The sequence below is a fragment of the Halichoerus grypus genome, chromosome X (assembly GCF_964656455.1).
Source record: "Halichoerus grypus chromosome X, mHalGry1.hap1.1, whole genome shotgun sequence".
Classification (NCBI taxonomy): Eukaryota; Metazoa; Chordata; class Mammalia; order Carnivora; family Phocidae; genus Halichoerus; species Halichoerus grypus.
The window spans coordinates 81303632-81328250 of record NC_135727.1 but is presented as its reverse complement, the minus strand read 5'-3'; the positions used below and the strand labels follow the sequence as shown (position 1 = coordinate 81328250).

Genomic DNA, 24619 nt, shown 5'->3' with positions numbered 1-24619 from the left:
AATAGAGCTACCCTAGGACCCAGCAATTGCACTACTGATACAATGATACAAATGTAGTGATCTGAAGGGGCACGTGCACCCCAATGTTTATAGTAGCACTGTCCACAATAGCCAAACTATGGAAAGAGCCTAGATGTCCATCAACAGATGAATGGATAAAAATGTGATATATATATATATATATATATATATATATATATACACAATGGAATATTATGCAGCCATCAAAAAAATGAAATCTTGCCATTTGCAACGACATGGATGGAACTAGAGGGTATTATGCTAAGTGAAGTAAGTCAGTCAGAGAAAGAGAAGTATCGTATGATCTCACTAATATGAGGAATTTAAGAAACAAGACAGTGGATCATAGGTAAGGGAGGGTAAAATGAAACAAGACAAAACCAGAGATGGAGACAAATCATAAAAGACTCTTAATCTCACTAAACAAACTGAGGGTTGCTGGAGTGGAGGGAGCTTGAAGGCATGAGATACCTGGGTGATGGACATTGGGGAGGGTTGTACTATGGTGAGTGCTGTGAATTGTGTAAGACTGATGAATCACAGACCTGTACCCCTGAAACAAATAATACATTATATGTTAATAAAAAAAAAGTAGCAGATTGAAAACACAGGAGAAAGAGATTCGTTGAAGAAGAAGGGGATGGGATTTAGAGCACACATAGAATGGGGGCGCCTAGGTCGCTCAGTCATTAAGCATCTGCCTTTAGTTCAGGTCGTGATCCCAGAGTCTTGGGATCAAGCCCCGCATCAGGCTCCCTGCTCTGTGGGAAGCCTGCTTCTCCCTCTCCCACTTCCCCTGCTTGTGTTCCCCCTTTTGCTGCATCTCTCTCTGTCAAATAGATAAATAAAATCTTAAAAACAAACAAACAAAAAAGAACATATGTAGAAGGATTAGCCTTACACAGGGCACCATTTCCTCTAATTTAGCAAGGAAGAAGATATAAAAAAATGTTGTCAAGGACAGTAGTGAGAAGATGAGAGATAACCTTGATTTTTCTATGAAGAATAACACATGTTTGAATAAGTGCTTATAGAGAGGAAAGTAACAGTGGTATAGCAATCTTGAAAGCAAGGTATAAATTAGGAATACCTGCTTGGTGAAACAGGAATGGGAACCAACCAAGGATGAATAAAATGACTGCTAAGTGGTTTTAAGACTGAGACTACAGCAAATTTATAGACCACAAACCTGTGATACTACCATATAACATGGCTAATTGGATTTATTTCTTTGCAGCAATGTTTAGTAGTCAGGATGTAAGAGCAGAGAAAGAAGAGAACAATTGGGTTTATCAGGGTAGATAGTATGGAAGAATAAAGGGCAAAATGGAGTGGAGGATGTGCTACACTATCAGTTCTGGATTAGATAGGGAAGAAGGTAGAAAAAGGTGGAAAATGAGGAGTTAAATGTAGAAAACAAAAACACTAACTCAAAAGATATATGCACCCCTATGTTTATTGTGGCATTATTTACAATGTTCAAGATATGGAAGCAACCCATGTCTATCCATAGATTAATGGATAAAGATGTGGTACACACACACACACACACACACACACAGGAATACTACTTAGCCATAAAAAAGAATGAGATCTTGCCATTTGCAACAACATGAATGGACCTAGAGGGTATGACGCTGAGTGAAATAAGTCAGTCAGAGAAAGACAAATATCATATGATTTCACTCATATGTGGAAGTTAAGAAACAAAACAGATGAACAAACAAAGGAAAAAGGAGAAAAACAACAACAAAAAAGACTCAGACTCAAATACAGAGAACAAACTGGTGGTTCTCAGAGGGGAGGTGGGTGGGGAAATGGGTGAAATAGATAAACAAGATTAAGAATATACTTATCGATGAGCACTGAGAAATGTATAGACTTGTTGAATCATTATATTGTACATCTGAAACTGATATAACACTATACAATAATTATACTTAAATTTTATAAAAAAATAAAAACAAAGTGTAGAGGTCTCCATGGGATAGAAGAACTAGACTATCTGGATTAAGAGTGTGAGAACTGGGCATAAAAGCTCAAAGAACTATTAGTGCAGTGTTTTATAAGTTGAACATGGACATTCAAATCTCCTGAAATAAGGGAAAGAATCATTATGGAGAGGAAATAAGGCCACTCTCAAAGTCCTTAATAGAGGAGGGAGAGCAACTTAGGAGAGATATAGAGTGATATAGCTAAATAAAATAGACCTGAAAGGAGGTAGGAGTTTTGTAAGGAGCAAGAGGAATACAGAACCTGCCATGGGCCCTACAGTTCATGGATTTATGGGAAAATCAGTAACCTTTGCTGTAGAAAGAAGAGAAATGATATCCCTAGGACAGATGGGTTGCGGGTAAGACAAGAGTTAGAGAGAGCTGGAAAAAAATGTCCTCAACTTTCAGTTAGTCAGACACCTCAAGTAGTGTTAGAGGCCTGACAGTAACAAATATACTGTTTCCTTAGGGTTCTAAATAAAGTGAAAAGTCACTGGTAGACAGGAAAAGACGCTTAATTTCATTAGTAATTAAATAAATGCAAATTAAAGCGTGACATAAAATGCATCACCTATCATATTGGCAAAGATTAAAAAGATTAATGATAAGCATTGTTGTCAATGTGGAGAAATAGGCATTGTTGGTGGCAATGGAAACTGGTGCAACATAGTTGGAGGGCAATTTGACATCTAGTAAAGTTTGCAATATTCATACTTGGACTCAGAACATCCACTTCTAAGAAACCACACCTATAAAGATATATGTTTAAGGGTATCTGGTGCAATAATGTCTGCATTTGTGAAAAATTGGGAATGGCTGAATTGCTCATTAGCAGGGGACTATGATAAATTCAAATAATGGAATATGTCACTGAAAAGAATGAGGTAGTACTGACTGAACTATGCTGGAAAATGTTTATTATACATTAAGTATAAAAAGTCAGTTGCAGAACTATATGCACAGTATAATCTATTTTTACAAAGCAGTGACAATATATGTTAAGTATATATATTGAAAAACTGTAGAGCTGCACTGTTCAAAATGGTAGTCACTAGCCACAACTGGCTATTTAAATTTGAATTCATTAAAATTAAACTTAAAAACTCAGTTCCTCAGTATTATTAGCCACATTTTGAGTACACAATGGCCACATGTGGCTAGTGACTATTGTATTAGTACAGATCTAGAACATTTCATAAAAATTTCAAATAGACAATTCTGCTCTAGAGGCATACACATTAAACTATTAACAGTGATGTGTGTATTGTGGGGCAAACTAGAGAGAACATTTACATTTTATGTTGTATATTTCCAAAATGTCTACTTCTTTGATAAACTACAACTTTTGTAATGAGAGAAAAAGTAAATAAAATAAATATAATGAAAGAGGAAGAGTGAGGGATACTATAGTGTTTTTGAAAGCAACACTTCCACTATTGCCAGGATCGATATTTAATGGGAAGAGCCATTGGAGGATTTTGAGTTTAAAGTGACATTATCACCTATTTTACCTATACCATAACTTTATCCATTCACCACTGATGGACACGTGTTGCTTTCATATTCTGGCCATTGTAAATAATACTGCAATAAACATAGGGGTGCGTATATCTTTTTGAATTAGAGTTTCATTTTCTTTGGTTAAATAACTAGTAGTGGAATTATTGGATCATATGGTAATTCTAATTTTAATTTGTTGAGGAACCTTCATACTGTTTTCCACAGTGGCTGCACTACTTTACAGTTCTACCAACAGTTTACTTATCATGATGAGTACTGAGTAACATACAGAATTGTTGAATAAGTATATTGTGCACCTGAAATTAATATAGCAATGCCTGTTAATTATCCCGGAATTAAAAAAAAAAATAAAGTGACATTATCAGATGTGCTCAAGAAAAATTACTTTAGAAGCAATTTCTTGTCCAAATGGGGGAGCACCTACTAGAGACAAATAAACCAATTAGGAAGTTATAGTACTTTATTTTTTTAAATTTAATTTTATTATGTTATGTTACTCACCGTACAATACACCACTAGTTTTTGATGTAGTGATCCACGATTCATTGTTTTCATATAACACCCAGTGCTCCATGCAGTACGTGCCCTCCATAATACCCATCACCGGGCTAAAACATCCCCCCACACACCTTCCCTCTAAAAACGTCAGATTGTTTATCAGAGTCCATAGTCTCTCGTGATTCATCTCGCCTTCTGATTCCACCCCCTCCTTCATTTTTCCCTTCCTTCTCCTAATGTCCTCCATACTATTCCTTATGTTCCACAAATAAGTGAAACCAGATGATAATTGACTTCCTCTGCTTGACTTATTTCACTTAGCATAATCTCCTCCAGTCCCATCCATGTTGTCGTAAAAGCTGGGTATTCATCCTTTCTGATGACTGAGTAATATTCCATTGTATATATGGACCACATCTTCTTGATCCATTCATCTGTTGAAGGGCATCTTGACTCTTTCCACAGTTTGGCTGTTGCGGACATTGCTGCTATGAACATTGGGGTGCATATGGCCCTTCTTTTCACTACATCTGTGTCTTTGGAGTAAACACCCAGGAGTGCAATTGCTGGGTCATAGGGTAGCTCTATATTTAATTTATTGAGGCACCTCCACACTGTTTTCCAAAGTGGCTGTACCAACTTGCATTCCCACCAACAGTGTAAGAGGGTTCCCCTTTCTCCACAACCTCTGCAACATTTGTTGTTTCTTGACTTGTCAATTTTTGCCATTCTAACTGGTGTAAAGTGGTATCTCAATGTGGTTTGATTTGAATTTTCCTGATGGCTAATGATGATGAATATTTTTTCATGTTTCTGGTAGCCATTTGTATGTCTTCTTCAGAGAAGTGTCTTTTCATGTCTTCCGCCCATTTTTTAACTTAATTATTTGTTTTTTGGGTGTTGAGTTTGAGAAGTTCTTTACAGATCTTAGAGACCAGCCCTTTATGTGTAGTGTCATTTGCAAATATCTTCTCCCACTCTGTGGGTTGCCTCTTTGTTTTGTTGACTGTTTCCATTGCTGTGCAGAAGCTTTTTATCTTGATGAAGTCCCAAAAGTTCATTTTTGCTTTTGTTTCACTAGCCTTTGAAGATATATCCTGAAAGAAGTTGCTGTGGCCAATGTCAAAGAGGTTACTGCTTATGTTTCCTTCTAGGATTTTGATGGATTCCTGTCTCACATTGAGGTCTTTCATCCATTTTGAGTTTATCTTTATGAATGCTGTTAGTGTAAGGTCAAGTTTCATTCTTCTGTATATAGATGACCAATTTTCCCAGCACCATTTATTGAAGAGACTGTCTTTTTTCCATTGCATATTTTTTCCTGCTTTGCCGAAGATTATTTGACCATAGAGATGAGGGTCCATATCTGGCTTCTCTATTCTGTTGCACTGGTCGATATGTCTGTTTTTGTGCCACTACTGTGCTGTCTTGGTGATCACTGCTTTGTAATATAGCTTGAAATCAGGCAATGTGATGGCCCCAGCTTTGTTTTTCTTTTTCAACATTTCCTTGGTGATTCGGGGTCTTTTCTGATTCCATGCAAATTTTAGGATTGTTTCTTCTAGAACTTCGAAAAATGTCATTGGAATTTGGATCGGGATGGTGTTGAAGGTATAGATTGCTCTGGGTAGCATAGACATTTTAACAATGTTTATTGTTCTGATCCATGAGCATGGAATATTTTTCCATCTTTTTATGTCTTCTTCAATTACTTTCATAAGTGTTTTGTAGTTCCTAGAGTATATATCCTTTAGCACTTTGGTTAGGTTTATTGGGAGGTATCTTATGTTTTTTGGTGCTATTGTAAATGGAATCCTTTCTCTAATTTCTCTTTCTACAGTTGCATTGTTAGTATATAAGAAAGCAACTGATTTCTGTGCATTGATTTTGTATCCTGCCACATTACTGAATTGTTGTATGAGTTCTAGTAATTTGGGGGTGGAGTCTTTTGGGTTTTCCACATAAAGTATCATGTCATCGATGAAGAGAGAGAGTTTGACTTCTTCATTTCCAATTTGAATTTTTTTTTTTAATTGTCTGATTGCTGTTGCTAGGACTTCTAGTACTATGTTGAACAATAGTGGTGAGAGTGGGCATCCTGTCGTATTCCTGATCTTAAGGGAAATGGTCTCAGATTTTCCCCATTGAGGATGATGTTCACTGTCTGTTTTCATAGATGGATTTTATGAACTTGAGGAATGTTCCCTGTATTCCTATACTCTGAAGAGTTTTAATCAGGAAAGAATGTTGTATTTTGTCAAATGCTTTTTCTGCATCAATTGAGAGGAACATATGGTTCTTCTCCCTTCTCTTATTAATGTGTTCTGTCACATTGATTGATTTGCGAATGTTGAACCCCCCTTGCATCCCGGGGATAAATCCCACTTGGTCGTGGTGGATGATCCTCTTAATGTATTGTTGGATCCTATTAGCTAGGATTTTGTTGAGGATTTTGGAATCCATATTCATCAGGGATATTGGTCTGAAATTCTCCTTTTTGATGGGGTCTTTGCCTGGTTTGGGGATTAAGGTAATGCTGGCCTCATAGAATGAGTCTGGAAGCTTTCCTTCTGTTTCTATTTTTTGAAACAGCTTCAGGAGAATAGGTATTATTTCATCTGTGAATGTTTGGTAGAATTCTCCAGGGAATCCATCAGGCCCTGGACTCTTGTTTTTTGGGAGGTTTTGGATCACTGCTTCAATCTCTTTACTGGTTATTGGCCTAGTCAGGTTGTCAATTTCTTCCTGCTTCAGTTTTGGCAATTTATAGGTTCCCAGGAAGGCATCCATTTCTTGCATGTTGCTTAATGTATTAGCATATAGTTGTTGGTATTAATTTCTACTGTTCTATTACAGATTGTTTCTATTACCTTAGTGTTAGTCATGATCTCTTCCCTTTCACACATAATTTTATTAATCTGGGTACTTTCTTTTTTCTTTTGGATAAGTCTGGCCAGTGGTTTATTGATCTTATTCTCTCAAAGAATAGGCTTCTAGTTTTGTTGATCTGCTCTACTGTATTTCTGGTTTCTAATTTATTGATCTCTGCTCTAATCTTAATTATTTCTCTTCTAATGCATGGCTTAGGCATCATTTGTTGCTTTTTTTTCTAGTTCTTTAAGGTGTAGTTAGTTGATGAATTTGGGATTTTTCCATTTTTTTGAGTGAGGCTTGGATGGCTATGTATTTCCCCCTTAGGACTGCCTTTGCAGTATCCCATAGGTTTTGGACCAATGTGTTTTCATTCTCTTTGGTTTCCATGAGTTCTTTATGTTCTTCTTTGATTTCCTGGTTGACCCAAACATTCTTGAGCACAGTGGTGTTTAGCTTCCAAGTGTTTGAATTTCTGCCAAATTTTTTCTTGTGATTGAGTTCCAGTTTTAAAGCATTATGATCTGAGAATATGCAGGGAATAATCTCAATCTTTTGGTATCAGTTGAGACCTGATTTGTGACCCAGGGTATGATCTATTCTGTAGAAAGTCCCTGTGCACTCAAGAAGAATGAGTATTCTGTTGTTTTAGGGTGGAATGTTCTGTATATATCTCTGAGGTCCATCTGGTCCAGTGGTTCCATCAAAGCTTTTGTTTCTTTGTTGATTTTCTGCTTAGATGATCTGTCTACTGCTGATTGTAGAGTATTGAGGTCTCCTATGATTAACATATTGTTATCAATATGACTATTTTGGTTAACAGTTGGCTTATGTAGATGGCTGTTCCCATGTTGGGCGTGTAGATATTTACAGTTGTTAGATCTTCTTGTTGGAGAGACCCTTTAAGAATGATACAGTGTCCTTCTGTGTCTGTAACTACAGTCTTTAGTTTAAAATCTACTTTGTTTGATATAAGAATTGCTACCCCAGCTTTCTTTTGAGGTCCGTTGGCATGGAAGATGGAGCTCCATCCCTTCACCTTCAGTCTGGTTGTATCTTTAGGTTCAAAATGAGTCTCTTGTAGACAGAATATGGATGGGTCCTGTCTTTTTATCCAATCTGCACCCTTGTGCCATTTTATGGGAGCATTTAGGCCATTCTTGTTGAGAATGATTATTGAAAGATATGATTTTATTGTCATCATGTTGCCTGTGAAGACCTTGTTTTTACAGATTATCCCTGTAAATTTCTGTTCTGTATCACTCTTGGGGTCTTCCTCCTTTTATAGAACCTCCCTTAACATTTCTTGCAGGGCCGGCTTAGTGGTTATATTCTTTCAGTTTCTGCTGGTTTTGGAAGCTATGCATCTCTCCATCCATTCTAAATGACAGCCTTGCTGGATAAAGTATTCTTGGCTGCATGTTTTTCTCCTTTAGTACCCTGAATGTGTCTTTCCAGCCCGTTCTGGCTTGCCAGGTCTCCGTGAATAGGTCTGATGTTATTCTGATGTTCCTCCCTCTGTACGTAAGGAATCTCTTCCCCCTAACGTCCCTTAAGATGGTTTCCTTGGTTCTAAGATTTGCAAGTTTTACTATTACATGCTGGGGTGTTGGCCTGTTTTCCTTGATCTTGGGACAGGTCCTCTCTGCCTCTAGGATGCGAATGTTTGTTTCAGTCCCCAGATTAGGGAAGTTCTCAGCTACGATTTGCTCAAATACATCTTCTAGTCCCCTCTCTCTCTCTCCCCCCCCCCCCACTCCCTTGGGGATTCCAATTATTCTGACACTGGAACGCCTCATGGTGTCACTTATTTCTGTGATTCTATTTTCATGGATTCTGAGTTGTTTTTCCCTGGCCTCCTCTTTTCCCTTTTTATCTATTATATTGTCTTCCAGGTCTCTTTTTTGCTCTTCTGCCTCATGTACCCTAGCTGTTAGATTATCTAGATTGGATGGGATCTCACTGATAGCATTTTTAAGTTCTGCCAATTCACCTTTAATTCCTGCCCTTAGAGACTCTATGTTACCATTAATTGATTTCTCCATTCTAGCCATTGTCTTCACAATTGCTAGCCTGAATTCCATCTCCGACATCTTGGTTATATCTGCATCCATTTGTAAATCTGCAGCATAAGTCATAATCTCTGAGTCTTTTCTGTTTTGGGGGCTCCTCCTCCTAGTCATTCTGTGGATGGGTGTTTGAGGGAATGTATAGAGTCCAAATTATTGACCACAACCCAAGCAAGATGCACCTCTTTTATAGGACCTTAGGGTTGCTGGCCTCTTTTTTTCACATCCTGTCTTCTGGGGGAGGGACCTGCTGCACTGTTACTCAGGCAACCCTCTTTGGGCAAAGTTGCCCTGCCCCCTGGGGGGCAATGGGCTAAGTGAAAACCGGTTTTGGGGGGCTTTTGTTCTCTGGCGGCTTTCCCTGGCGGCTTTCCACATCTCTTCCGAGAGTCAGAGCAGAAGAGATTGTTTCCAACCCTCTGCCTCAGAGCAGAGAAATTGCAGTCTGCTCTTCAGTGAGTTCTCCTGGCCACACCATCTCCGTTTCTGTCTGTGCTGCTATAAACTGCAGCATCCTGGGTTGTGCGCCCCTCAGCAGTGCTCCCGGTCCTCACTTCCAGGTCAGGGCATGTCTCTGCCTTTTGTGCTTCTAAAACTGCTTGCCAACCCCAGTTCTCATGCGCGGCCCTGGCACTCTGGTTTCAGTCCATGGGGCTACCCTACAGTCCTTTCCTTATCACTACTGGTCTGCGAGTGTGTGCCCGGTCTCTAGCATGGGAGGCAATTGCTCACCGGCTCTGTAGGGTGCAGATGGCTCAGCTGCCTCCCCCTTCCATTTACCCTCCTCTATTTGCCCATGGAATCATGGCTCCCCGCTTTGTACCTCGAAACCAACTGCCTGTGATATTCTGTTTGTAGAGATCCAGATCTATCTTCTTACATCTCAAGCTGATTTCGTGGGTGTTCAAAGTGGTCTGGTAGATATCCAGTTCAATTCCATGGACCGGTTGGAATAGGTCCCCTACTCCACCACCATCTTTTCCAGCCAAAGTTATAGTACTTTAGACAAGAGATGATGAATGTCTTAACTAGGGAAGTGGCACTAGAGGCGTAGAAAGGAGAGCTTGGAGCAACCCTTTTAAGGTAGAACTAATAGGACTAGGAAATTGCCAGATGGAGGAGGAGAGAGAGAATTCAAGGCTGAATGAGTTTTCAAGCTTGGGATACTGGGTAGGTGGTAATAGCAATGAGGAACACAGGCTAATTGTCAATCCCAAACCTATTGGTTTTTCATCCACTCATTTTAATTAAACCAGTATTTATGAGGTTGTACTGTCTATTGAATCCATCCCTCTTCTCTATTCTCACTCTTTTTGTTCTAATGAAGTCAGTTTCAGAAAAGGGATACAGATGTATGAGTTCAGGGTCATGAGTTTGAGCCCCACACTGGGCATGGAGCCTACTTAAAAATTAAATTAAATGCTATTTTAAAAATATAAAATAAAATTGAGGTTCATTTTCTGAAATTAAAGACCATAGCCATATGTATATTTTTCCAGGGGGAGAGGGTCAGTGATATCCCCAAAGAGTTCTGTGGGTCCCCCAAAAGTTATACCATTAGATTTTCATCCAACAACTTTGTTTTACAGATAGAGAAACTGAAACCCAGAAGAGGGAAGAGACTTGCCAAGGACACACAGTGAATTAGTGTTAGAGCTGAATCTAGAACCTAGGTTTCTTTTCTCTATTCTTTTCACCATGATCTATGGTTACCCAAGAGATCCCATAATTAAAGTCAGTGCAAGTTTTTAAAAGTTCTAATTGCTACCTTTGCAATAAAAATTCCAGCATCCATAAAAGCTTTAATGTGTCTCAACCACCCTGAGCTCTCCAGGCTGCTAAGAAATTCACTCATTGTTGGAGTTTTCAATTCACAAACTAAGGTAGAAAAGGAAGCAGAGATTGAAATTCACAATCACCTCAGTTTATTCACCAAGAAAGGGGACACAGTGGATCCCCATTTTGTAAATTAGGAAGCTAAGGCATAGGAAGGTTAAATAATTAGTTGGATTAGTGAGTTAAGGACAAGACTAGAGCTAGAGCTTACCATATCCCACAGGTCAGGTATCATCTTTTTTGAGTTGTAGAACTAACTCCTAAGACCACAGAAATCTCTGGGGAGCCAGAAAACTGAATCAGCATCCACAGGACAATACTTACATCTCCTCTGATTAGAAAATACATTTTATTCCCGTCCTAATTCCACTCATTCAACCTAACTGCAGGCTCTTTTTGAATTTAAATTCAATTAATTAACATATAGTGTATTATTAGTTTCACTAACTCTGCAGGCTCTTAACATCTGTCTCTATTCTCATAATCCTACCTACTCTCTGTAGCCCTGTGCTGTCTCAACAGGTTGAAAACAAATTCCCAATTTTCATGCACTTTGCACTGGTTACCCAGCAGAGGGCATTCTTTTGTCTCAAAAATCTGTAAAAAGTCCCTTTTTCTTATACTTCTACAGAATATTCTGGGACAAAAAAAGAAAGCAAGAAGAGACCCAAGAAAAGGAATTCTAATATACTAAAATTGATGCAGACTGAGAAGACAGGATCTGATAAGGGTCATATAAGGGAGAGGTCCTGGTAGACAATATAAGTACAAAGTTGAAAAAAAAAAAGAGGAAAAACTGGGTGTGCATTGAAGAAGGCAGTTTTCAAGATCTCTTCCTTACTGCATCATGGAATCCTGGGTAGTGGGTTTGGGAGAAATGTTCTAGACTCAAAAATCCTGTAAGGCCCCAATCTCATCTTGCCTCCATTCTGATCCATTATTTTGTAGTGATGACAGATGACCCCAAATGTCTGATATCAGCTTTATTCCTTTGAAGTCTAAATTCACCCCCTTCAACATCACAGTGATGAAATCAGTCTGACTCCTTACAGCAGATTAGATGTGGTTATGTTGAATGATGAAATAAATACTAAATTTATTTATACTTATGTTGATCTACCCACTGCTAAACACCAGCCTCTGTAATTCTATAGAGAGAAGTAATTTCTACAGCAACTGAACCCAGATGGACTCCACTAAGTTATGATATGAACATTTTAGTTCCTCCCCCAGACCAACACTGCATAATTCAGTATTATGTAAGCTGGATTCATACTATAGTCAAAAACCTTATGATGTATTGACTATGATCACCTGGTTGCTTTTATGTTCCACCCCAAATCAGGCATGCTTTTTGTATATATAATAATGTAAAGACTATGGTCTCTGGACTAGCCAACGTGAAATTCCTGTACCTTCCAAAATTTTCTGCAGGCTGTTTCGCAGTACATGAATGTTCTCAATGCCCATGAACCTGAAGTGAATGTTGACATAATTGTATTCATTTTCATACCCCTTCCCAGCTGCTTGGTTGGCCATGGCATTCAACTGCAATAGTTGAGGACATAATACAGCAGATAGGGCAAATTATAAAAGAACAGTGTTCATCAATCTCAATGTCTCATTCTAAACACTTTTAAATCTTACCCATTTAAAAAGAAGATAAATCAGACAGGGCATATTCTGAAATAGAGAAAATTTCACTGAATTTTACATCAGGTATCTTAAGGAACAGAATAGAATAGGGAAAGACAGGGAGATTTCGTGATTTTGCTTTATTACTAAAACCCTGCTTAAGAGATTGAAGGATATGGCAGCTATGAGGATATCTGATCTGAAGAACTGAAATCATTTTGAACTTCCTATCACAAATAATATTTTCTTGGCTGAAAAGCCTTTATGCCAAGAAACATGTGAAAGTTAAAAATATTTATAGCTAAAAAGCTCTAGAAAGAAGTCTAAGAGCCTCAGGGCTAATTAATATTAAATAGCTTTTCTATTAAAATGTCTAATGCATGACTTCATGAGATAAATAACTTTCACTCACTGATGAAATTGAAATGGAGAAACCAAGAACTGTTTTAACACTACCTTGAGCTTCTAGTAATCAGAATATTTCTAGGTTGTATGAAAAATGTTGGGCAGGGTAAAGGTTAAATGAGACTTTCAGATGAAAGATATTAATACATTACCTAGAAAGCAGCCAAGATACATTCTATGGTGATAACCATATTACTAATCAAATAATTTTCTGTTGCCTGGCCTATTTTCTCATCTCCCAGTACTGTGCATTTCAGAAGGCGGGAGGAACATGTATATGGACAGGGTGTAGTTTATGTAGTAATAGAAAAGAATGCCATTAAAACCTCGAAAGCACAAACTATTCACCTTAACACATGCAAAGAAAAATAGCCTGTGTGTCAACATATTGTTTAGAATGCAAGACACTTGGGCGCCTGGGTGGCTCAGTTGGTTAAGCGACTGCCTTCGGCTCAGGTCATGATCCTGGAGTCCCAGGATCGAGTCCCGCATCGGGCTCCCTGCTCGGCAGGGAGTCTGCTTCTCCCTCTGACCCTCCTCCCTCTCATGCTCTCTGTCTCTCATTCTCTCTCTCAAATAAATAAATAAAATCTTTAAAAAAAAAAAAAGAATGCAAGACACTTGTTAAAGGGAAAAACATAATCTAATTTTAATCTCATCACACAGACAATGCCACTAAGCATTCATTAAATTAATGACAAATGTTAAAGGGACATCTGTGGAGGCACAAGTAACAGCTACCTAGTAGCAAGGAAGTTTACTATGATTGATGGATACTTCAGCAAATAAAACAGTAATTAGAGCAGTCTGTACCTACATCTGGGCAGTGCTAGAAAGGCTGATAGTTAGCTATATCATACCAGGAAAAACTCTTCGGGAAAATGTCTGGCAGATCTGAGGAACAGCTATATATTAGCAGACTAATGTTCAAGCAAAGAAGAGACCTAATATTTACTGAGCCACAAGTATGTGCCAGACACTGTGTTAGATCCTTTACATATATTATCTAATTTAATCTTCACTACAGCCCATCAAGATAGGTACTATTATTATTCACATAAAAAATAGGCACAGGAGGCTGGGAAGATGGCAGAGTAGGAGGAACCTAAGCTCCCCTCATTCCATGGATATCACTAGGTAACACTCCCATCATTGGGATGGCATGCTTTTGTATATATAATAATGTAAAGACTACAGTCTCTGGACTACATAGTAATAGAAAGTAAACAAGATAAGCAAATGAAAGAAATAGAATTTTGCAAAATGAGAATAGACGTGGGAATTCAGTGACTCCATGAAACATAATAACATTTGCATTAAAGGGATCCCAGAAGAAAAGATAACAAAAAATGGCCAGAATGTTTACTTTAAGAGATAATAGCTGAAAAGTTTCCTAATCTAAGAAAGGAAACACATATCCAGTGCCAGAATGCACACAGATCCCCCAAAAAATCAACACAAGGAGGTCCATATTAAGACACATAGTAATTAAAATTACAAAAAGTAGTAATAAAAAAAAAGTTTAAAAGCAGCAAGAGAAAAGAAGATAGTTACATACAAGGAAACCCCCCCCCCCAAGGCTATCAGTGTATTTTTCACCAGAAACGAGGCAGGCCAGAAGACAGTGGCATGAAATATTCAAAATGCTGAAAGGAAAAAAAAAAAATCTGCATCCAAGAATACTCTAATCAGCAAGGTTATTATTCAGAATAGAATAGATAAAGAGTTTCTCAGACAAACAAAATCTAAACTTTTCATGACCATTAAACCACCCCTAAAAGAAATATTAAAGAGAACTCTGGTTGGAAAAGAAAGAACATAAGTGACAGTATGAAAAGTTGGAAGCAAAAAGAAGTAAAGCAGTAAAAATAACTGTATCTGTAAAGTCAGTCAAGGGATTCACAAAATGAAAGCATATAAAATATGACACCATATACTTAAAACTTAGAGGGAAAGGAGTAGAGAATGGGTTCAAACTGAAGCTACCAGCAACTTAATATAGACAGCTATAGGCAGAAGATGTTTTTACAAACTTAATCATAACCAAAAATAAAAAACCAGTAATACATATGCAAAGAATAAAAAGAAAGGAATCTAAGTATATCGCTAAAGAAAGCCAACAAACCATGAAAGAGAGTAAAAAAGGATCAGAGAAAAACTACCAAAACATAACCAATTGTTGTGAATGGACTAAACACTCCAATCAAAAGGAATAGAATGAGATAGTGGATAAAAACCCCAAAACCATCTATACACTACCTACTGGAGACTCATTTCAAACCTAAAGACACCTGTAGATTGAAAGTGAGGGGATGGAGAAATATTTATCTTGAAAATGGACGTCAAAAGACAGCTGGGGATATGTTGGCTAACTGACCATAATGAAAAATTTTTAAAAATAAAATAAAGCAAAACACACACACACACACACACACACACACACACACACAAGACAGCCAGGTAGCAATACTTATATTGGAAAAACTAGATTTTAAAACAAAGACTGTAACAAGAGACAAAGAAGGACACTATATAATAATAAGAGGACAATCAAACAAAAAGATATAACAATTGTAAATATTTTTTCACACAACATAGCAGAACACAAATATATAAAATAGTTAATAACAAACATAAAGGAACTAATTCATACTAATACAATAATAGCAAGGGACGTTTAAACCCCATGTACATAAGTAGACAGATAATCCAAACAGAAAATGAACAAGCATATAATGGCTTTGAAAGACACACTGGAACAGATGGATTTAACAGATACGTTAAGAATGTTCCATCCTAAAACAGCACAATACAAATTCTTCTCTGATGCACATGAAACATTCACGAGAACAGGACACATATTAGGCCACAAAAGAAGTCTCAACAAATTAAGAAAGTTTGAAGTCATACTCTACATCTTTAACAACCACAACACTATGAAACTAGAAATTAAACACAAAAAGAGATCTGGAAAGAACACAAATACATGGAGGTTAAATAACATGCTACCAATGAATGGGTCAACCAAGAAATCAAAGAGGTGATAAAAAATTACATAGAAACAAATGATTATACAAAAACAATGGATCGTGGATCTCTACATCAAAAACTAATGATGTACTGTATGGTGACTAACATAGCATAATAAAATTAAAAAATAAATTAAAAAAAAAAAGAAACAAATGAAAATGAAAACAAAACAATCCAAAATCTTTGGGATACATAAAAGTCAGTTCTAAAAGGGAAGTTTATAGCAATAGAGGCCTACCTCAAGAAACGAGAAAAATCTCAAATAAACAAGCTAACCTTACACCTAAAGGAGTTAGAAAAAGAAGAAACAAAACCTGAAGCCAGCAGAAGGAAATAATAAAGACTAAGGCAGAGAAGGAGCTAAGATGGTAGAGTAATATGAGGACCCTAGGCTTGCCTCATCCCTCAATAACAGGTCATTTTGAACGCCCAAGAAATCGATCTGAGGACTGATAGAAAAAGCCACACAACTAGAGGGAGAAGGCCACATCATGGAAGGTAGGAGGTGCGAAGATGTGGTTTGGGGGAGAAACAGACCATAGATGCTGTGGAGGTGAGGGAGCCCTGAGGTGAGAGAGAGAACAGAGGGCACAAGGTATCATAAAAGGAAAACACTTCCCCAAAGCCATTGACTGGGAAAATGAGAAGGGCTGTTTTTTTGTGAGTTTTCCCAACCAGCAGGGCTCAAAAACTGGAGATTTCGAGGTCCATGGTGTGGCTGGTATAGAGTCTTCAGGGTGCTGCAGTGTTCCTTAGAGAAAACAGGCAGGTAACCTGGGGGCAGAGGGTACAATCTGTAGATCACTTGAGACACACTGGGAGAGACAGTTCCCCCTTCTTGGAGCGCATCTGACAGAGGTGCAGTTGCCTTTCCAGGAACAAAAGAGCCAGTGAGTGCCATTTCCCTACCCCACTCCTCAGCATAGGTGCAGAGACAACAGGTGAGGAAGGCTAACTGCACAGTGGATCTTTAGTGTGCTTTGCTCCAAACCCCCTACTCCTGTGCTTTCTTGGGTCAAACATGCATCAATAGCAGCATGGCGAGTCCCTCCCCCAGAAGACTAGCTCAAGTACCCAACACACCAGGTCCATAAAGTTTGGAGTTTTAAAACTCAGCCAGTCTGGGAGTTAAGATGGTGGAGAAGTGGGGGGACCCTGGGCTTTCCTAGACCCTTGAACACAGCTGTATTGAGATCAGATCACTTGGAACACCCAGGAAATCAATCTGACGACTAGGAGAAGGATCTTCACAGTTGGAAGGAGACAGCATGGCAGGTGTAAGGTGTGTGGAAATGAACTGAGGGAGAGAACAATCAGTTCCGCAGAGGGAAGGGAATGCTTTCCACAGAGAGAGAAAAGGGAGAGAGAGAGAGGGGTTGAGAGAGGGTGGCATCAGGTTCACACAAGACAAAAACCTCTCTGGACAATGGACTGGGGAGCAAGGGGTACTGAGTGTCACAGGTTTTTTTGCAAACAGTGTGTGGAGCTCAAACTCTGAGGTTTTGGAAGTGCAGGACTTTCGCTGGAGTGGAGCTATGGTGTGCACACCTGTGGAAAGGAGACTGCTGGCCCAGGAAGCACAAAGTGGTGTAGGGACCTCCTGGATTGTACTAGGAGAGAACGTTCCCCTTCCTGGAGTACATCTGGAAGAGAGTATAGTGCCTCTCCAAAGACAAAAGACACTGCAGGCACCAGAAAATGGCCTTTCATCAGCAGGGGACAGAGGCACATGCAGAGGGTGGAAAACGGGGTTGCTGCTTCTCATAGTGCCACACCATTAGATTGTGTGCACAGCGCAGGCATGGGGCTATTTTTCTGGGACATAGGAAACCAGACATAGCACAGTGAGGCTCTTCTCCAGAGGAAAGGAGTGGGTCCAAGTGGTGCCAGCTTCTTTAAGATTTGGAGTTTTAAATCCCAGCCACACTCCGAAGATAAAATGCAGCAGAGCTGTGGCACCCAGCATACTGACGGCACTCACTATTCTGTGAAGGCTTCTTCAACAGTGGGGGGTGTGAGATCCCCTATCCAGCGACAAGGGATTGGGGTAGAGCCATTTTCCCCCTCAAGACCAAAACAGTGAGATGTCAGAGAGCAATAGAGTGGCCCCCACTGGAGGCGTGTGCTGCTTACACCAAACACTGCCCCCCTATGCCTAGGAAGTGCATATTTACTGGGGCAGGACTGACTTTGAGCCAGGGTAGTGGGATTCTCCCCCAGAAGACCAGCACAGGCAGCACTCCATATGCACCAAGTCTAATGATCAGAGTGCTTCAAATAGTCACCTGCAGTTCTGGTGGAAATATGAGCAGGTTTTACTTTTATTTTTTTCCCTTTTTTTCATTTCTTTGAACTCAGGTTTATAGTTTCTTCTTTCATTTTTTTTTTCATTTCCTTTTCTCTTTTTTTTTTTTTTTGTATAAGGTTTCTTTTTTTCTTTCCTTTTTTTTTTTTTTTTTCCTTTTCCTTTTCTTTGGAATCAGGATTACAGTTTTTTGATTGTCTGGGTTTTCTCATTCCCTTCCCTTTTCTCTTTTTGTTGGATCAGCCTTTTTTCTTCTTTTTTTCTTTTCTGTAAGCTAATTTTAACAAATAAATCAAAGCACACCTAGTTAAAAGTCTAAACATTCCCCTCTGAAAGAAAGGAGGAGCTCTGCAGAGGACCAATCAGTGGGAATGAGCTGCCAAAACTCAAAAGCAGAGTGCACAGTGTACACCAGAAACACTTCCTGAAGACCAGGCCATGTACAGTATATGACCTCTTTTAAATATAGCATTACCATGAGGTGCAGGAAACATAACAAGCTTTCAAAACATGCAAAAGACAGAAACTATTCCCAAAAGACAATATGGAGGAATTCTCCCCAAAAGAAAGGTAAATAAAAAAATCACAGCCATGACTTTTCTCAAAACAGATATAAGCAAAATATCTAAACAAGAATTTAGAACAACAGTTATAAGACAACTAGCCAGGCTTGAGAAAAGCATAGAAGACACCACAGAAAACCTTCCTGCAGAGATAAAAGACCTGAAAACTAGTCAGGCTGAAATAAAAAGTGCTGTAACTGAGATGCAACACTGACTAGATATAATTACTAGAAGGACTGAAAAAGCAGAGGAGAAAATAGATGACACAGAAAATAAAATCATGTAAAACAATGAAGCTAAAAAGAAGAGAGAAAATAAACTATTAGAACACAAAGGTTGATTTAGGGATATCAGCGATTCCATAAAGCAAAATATTATCTATATCATAAGAGTGCCAGAAGAAGAAAACTGGGGAAAAGGGATAGAAGGTTTATTTAAATAAATCGTAGGTGAGAACTTCCCTAATCTGGGTAACAAAACAGGCATTCAAGTCCAAAAGTCACAGAGAACTCCCCTAAAAATCAACAAAAACAGGTCAACACCATAACATAGTGAAACTTGCAAAATACAAACATAAAGAGAGAATTCTGAAAGCAGCTAGGCAACACAGCTCCTCAACCTGTAAGGGTAGACTCAAAGTTCACAGCAGACCTTTCCATTGAAACATGGCAGGCCAGGGAGGAAGGGAAGGGAATATCCAACATGCTGAATGGGGAAAATATGCAACCAAGAATACTTTATCCAGCATGACTTCATTCAGAATAAGAAAAGAATTAAAGAGTTTACAAGACAAACAAAAACTAAAGGAGTTAGTGAACACTGAAACACCTCTGCAAGAAATATTAAAGAGAACTGATTTAGCAGAAAGACCAAAAGCAACAAGGACTAGGAAGGAACAGAGACAATCTTCAGGAACAGTGACTTTACAAGTATACAATGATGCTAAATTCATTCCTATCAATAATTACTCTGTAAATGGAATTAATGCTCCACTCAAAACTCATAGGTATCAGAATGGATAAAAAAAAAAAAACAACAACAACAAGACCTAGCGATATACTCCTTACAAAAGACTCATTTTAGACCCAAAGACACCTCTAATTTGAAACTGAGGGGGTGGAGAACCATTTATCATACCAATGGACATCAAAAGAAAACTGGAGTAAACATACTTATATCAAACTAGACTTTAAAACAAAGACTGTAATAAGAGACGAAGGACACTATATAATAAGAAAAATGTCTATCCATCAAGAACATCTAATAGTTGTAAATCTTTATGATCCTAACTTGGGAGCAGCCAAATACAGAAATCATTTAATAACAAACTTAAAGAAACTCATTGAGAAAAATACAATAATAGCATGGGACTTTAACAACTCAGTCATAGCAATATACAGTTATCTAAGCAGAAGATCAATGAGGAAACAAGGACTTTGAATGACACACTAGACCAGAAGGACTTCCCAGGTATATTCACAACATTTCACCCTAAAATATCAAAATACACATCCTTTTTGAGTGCACATGGAACATTCTCCAGAATAGATCACATACTGGGTCACAAATCAGTGCTCAACCACTACAAAAAGATTGAGATCATACCAAGCATATTTTCAGACGACAATGATATGAAAACTGAAATCAAACACAAGAGAGAATTTGGAAAGACCACAAATACATGTAGTGAAAGAACATCCTACTGAAGCATGAATGGGTTAACAAGGAAATTAAAGAAAATATTTAAAAACACATGGAAGCAAATGAAAATAACACGACAGTACAAAACCTTTGGGATGCAGCAAAGGCAGTCCTAAGAAAAAAATATATAGCAATACAGGCCTTCATCAAGAAGCAAGAAAAGTCTCAAATACACATCCTAACCTTACACCTAAAGGAGCAGGAAAAAGAACAGCAAATAAAGCCTAAATCCAGCAGGAGAAGGGAAATAGAAAAATATAGAACAAAAATGAATGATTCAGAAATTTAAAAAAAGGAAAATAGATCAACAAAACTAGGAGCTGGTTCTTTGAAACAATTAACAAAATTGATAAACCTCCAGCCAGACTTATCAAAAAGAAAAAGGACCCAAATAAATAAAATCATGAATGAAACAGGAGAGACAACAACCAACACCGAGAAATACAAACAATTAGAATATTTGTGAGCAAATATATGCCAAAAAATTAGGCAATCTGGAAAAAATGGATAAATTCCTAGAAACGTATAAACTACCAAAACTAAATCAGGAATAAACGGAAAATCTCAACAGACTGATAACGAGCAAGGAAATTGAATCTGTAATCAAAAATCTCCCAACAAACAAGACTCCAGGGCTGGATGGCTTCCCAGGGGAATTCCACCAAACATTTAAAGAATTAATATCAATTCTTCTGAAACTGTTCCAAAACACAGAAATGGAAGGGAAAATTCCAAACTCATACTCTAAAGCCAGCATTACCTTGATTCCAAAACCAGACAAGGACCACACTAAAAAGGGGAATTACAGACTAATATTCCTGATGAACATGGATGCAAAAATTCTTATCAAGTTACTAGCTAATCGAATCCAACAGTACATTAAAAGGATTACTCACCACAACCAAGTGAAATTTTTTTGTTTTTTAAAGATTTTATTTATTTATTTGACAGAGAGAGACACAGCGAGAGAGGGAATACAAGCAGGGGGAGTGGGAGAGGGAGAAGCAGGCTTCCCGCGGAGCAGGGAGCCCGATGCGGGGCTCGATCCCAGGACCCTGGGATCATGACCTGAGCCAAAGGCAGACGCTTAACGACTGAGCCACCCAGGCGCCCCAACCAAGTGAGATTTATTCTTGGGCTACAGAGATGGTTTAATATCCACAAATCAATCAATGCGATACACCACATTAAAAAAAAGGATAAAAACCATATGACCCTCTCAATAGATGCAGAAAAACCATTTGACAAAATACAGCATCCTTTCTTCATAAACGCCTCAACTAACTAGGGACAGAAGAAGCACACCTCAACATTAAAAAGGCCATATATGAAAGATCCACACCTAATATCATCCTCAATGGGGAAAAACTGAGAGCTTTTCTTTTCCCCTAAGGTCAGGAACACAAGGATGTCCACTCTCACCACTGTTGTTTCACACATTACTAGACATCCTAACTTCAGGAATCAGGAAACAAAAATAAAGAAAAGGTATCTAAATTGGCAATGAAAAAGTCAAACTTTCACTATTAGCAGATGACGTGATACTCTATGTAGAAAACCTGAAAGAATCCATGAAAAAATTGTTAGAACTCAGAGGAGTTCAGCAAAGTTTGAGGATATAAAATCAATGCATAGAAGTCTGTTGTATTTCTTTCTTTTTAATTTTTTATTGTTATGTTAATCACCATACATTACATTAGTTTTTGATGTAGTGTTCCATGATTCATTGTTTGTGTATAACACCCAGTGCTCCATGAAGAGCGTGCCTTTAATACCCATCACCAGGCTAACCCATCCTCCCACCCCCCTCCCCTCTTGAACCTTCAGTTTGTTTTTCAGAGATCATCGTCTCTCATGGTTCATCTCCCCCTTCAATTTCCCCCCTTTCATTCTTCCCCTCCTGCTATCTATTTTTTTAACATATATTGTATTATTTGTTTCAGAGGTACAGATCTGTGATTCAACAGTCTTGCACAATTCACAGCGCTCACCACAGCACATACCATCCCCAATGTCTATCACCCAGCCACCCCATCCCTCCCACACCCCACCACTCCAGCAACCCTCAGTTTGTTTCCTGAGATTAAGAATTCCTCATATCAGTGAGGTCATATGATACATATCTTTCTCTGATTGACTTATTTCGCTCAGCATAATACCCTCCAGTTCCATCCACATCGTTGCAAATGGCAAGATCTCATTCCTTTTGATGGCTAAATAATATTCCATTGTATATATATGCCACATCTTCTTTATCCATTCATCTGCCGATGGACATCTTGGCTCTTTCCACACTTTGGCTATTGTGGACATTGCTGCTATAAACATCGGGGTGCATGTACCCTTTGGATCCCTACATTTGTATCTTTGGGGTAAATACCCAGTAGTGCAATTGCTGGATCATATGGTAGCTCTATTGTCAACTTTTTGAGGAACCTCCATACTGTTTTCCAGAGTGGCTGCACCAGCTTGCATTCCCACCAACAGGGTAGGAGGGTTCCCCTTTCTCTGCATCCCCGCCAACATCTGTCGTTTCCTGACTTGTTAATTTTAGCCATTCTGACTGGTGTGAGGTGATATCTCATTGAGGTTTTGATTTGGATTTCCCTGATGCTGAGCGATGTTGAGCACTTTTTCATGTGTCTGTTGGCCATTTGGGTGTCTTCTTTGGAAAAATGTCTGTTCATGTCTTCTGCCCATTTCTTGATTGGATCATTTGTTCTTTGGGTGTTGAGCTTAAGAAGTTCTTTATAGATTTTGGATACTAGCCCTTTATCTGATGTAATTTGCAAATATCTTCTCCCATTCTGTCGGTTGTCTTTTGGTTTTATTGACTGTTTCTTCTGCTGTGCAAAAGCTTTTTATCTTGATGAAGTCGCAATAGTTCATTTTTGCCCTTGCTTCCCTTGTTTTGGTGATGTTTCTAGGAAGAAGTTGCTGTGGCTGAGATCGAAGAGGTTGCTGCCTCTGTTCTCCTTTAGGATTTTGATGGACTCCTGTTTCACATTTACGTCTTTCAACCATTTGGAGTCTATTTTTGTGTGTGGTGTAAGGAAATGGTCCAGTTTCATTCTTCTGCATGTGACTGTCCAATTTTCCCAACACCATTTGTTGAAGAGACTCTCTTTGTTCCATTGGACATTCTTTCCTGCTTTGTCGAAGATTAGTTGACCATAGAGTTGAGGGTCCATTTCTGTGCTCTCTATTCTGTTCCATTGATCTATGTGTCTGTTTTTGTGCCAGTACGATACTGTATTGATGATGACAGCTTTATAATAGAGCTGGAAGTCCGGAAATGTGATGCTGCCAGCTTTGCTTTTCTTCTTCAACATTCCTCTGGCTGTTCGGGGTCTTTTTAGTTCCATACAAATTTTAGGATTATTTGTTCCATTTCTTTGAAAAAAGTGGATGGTATTTTGATGGGGATTGCATTAAATGTGTAGATTGCTCTAGGTAGCATTGACATCTTCACAATATTTGTTCTTCCAATCCATGAGCATGGAATGTTTTTCCATTTCTTTGTGTCTTCCTCCATTTGTTTCATGAGTATTTTATAGTTTTCTGAGTACAGATTCTTTGCCCCTTTGTTGAGATTTATTCCTAGGTATCTTATGGTTTTGGGTGCAATTGTAAATGGGATCGACTCCTTAATTTCTCTTTCTTCTGTCTTGTTGTTGGTGTATAGGAATGCCACTGATTTCTGTGCATTGATTTTATATCCTGCCACTTTACTGAATTCCTGTATGAGTTCTAGCAGTTTTGGCGTGGAGTCTTTTGAGTTTTCCACATAAAGTATCATATCATCTGCAAACAGTGAGAGTTTCACTTCTTCTTTGCCGATTTGGATGGCTTTTATTTCTTTTTGTTGTCTGATTGCTGTGTATAGGATGCCTAATACTATGTTGAATAGCAGTGGTGATAGTGGACATCACTGCCACATTCCTGACCTGAGGGGAAAAGCTCTCAGTTTTTCCCCATTGAGAATGATATTCGCTGTGGGTTTTTCATAGATGGCTTTCATGATATTGAGGTATGTACCCTCTAAACCCAATACTCTGACCGGTTTTGATAAAGAAAGGATGCTGTACTTTGTCAAATGCTTTTTCTGCATCTATTGAGAAGATCATATGATTCTTGTTCTTTCTTTTGTTAATGTATTGTATCGCGTTG

General features: G+C 38.4%; 1 protein-coding gene across 1 annotated transcript in view; it reads right to left on the bottom strand.

The window, feature by feature from the left end:
- Nucleotides 1–24619, bottom strand: part of MTMR8 (myotubularin related protein 8) — a 149077-nt gene that overhangs the window by 74030 nt on the left and 50428 nt on the right. The window contains 2 exon segments of the mRNA XM_078064034.1: nt 10743–10852; nt 12226–12358. Coding sequence (XP_077920160.1) covers nt 10743–10852; nt 12226–12358 — 243 coding nt within the window.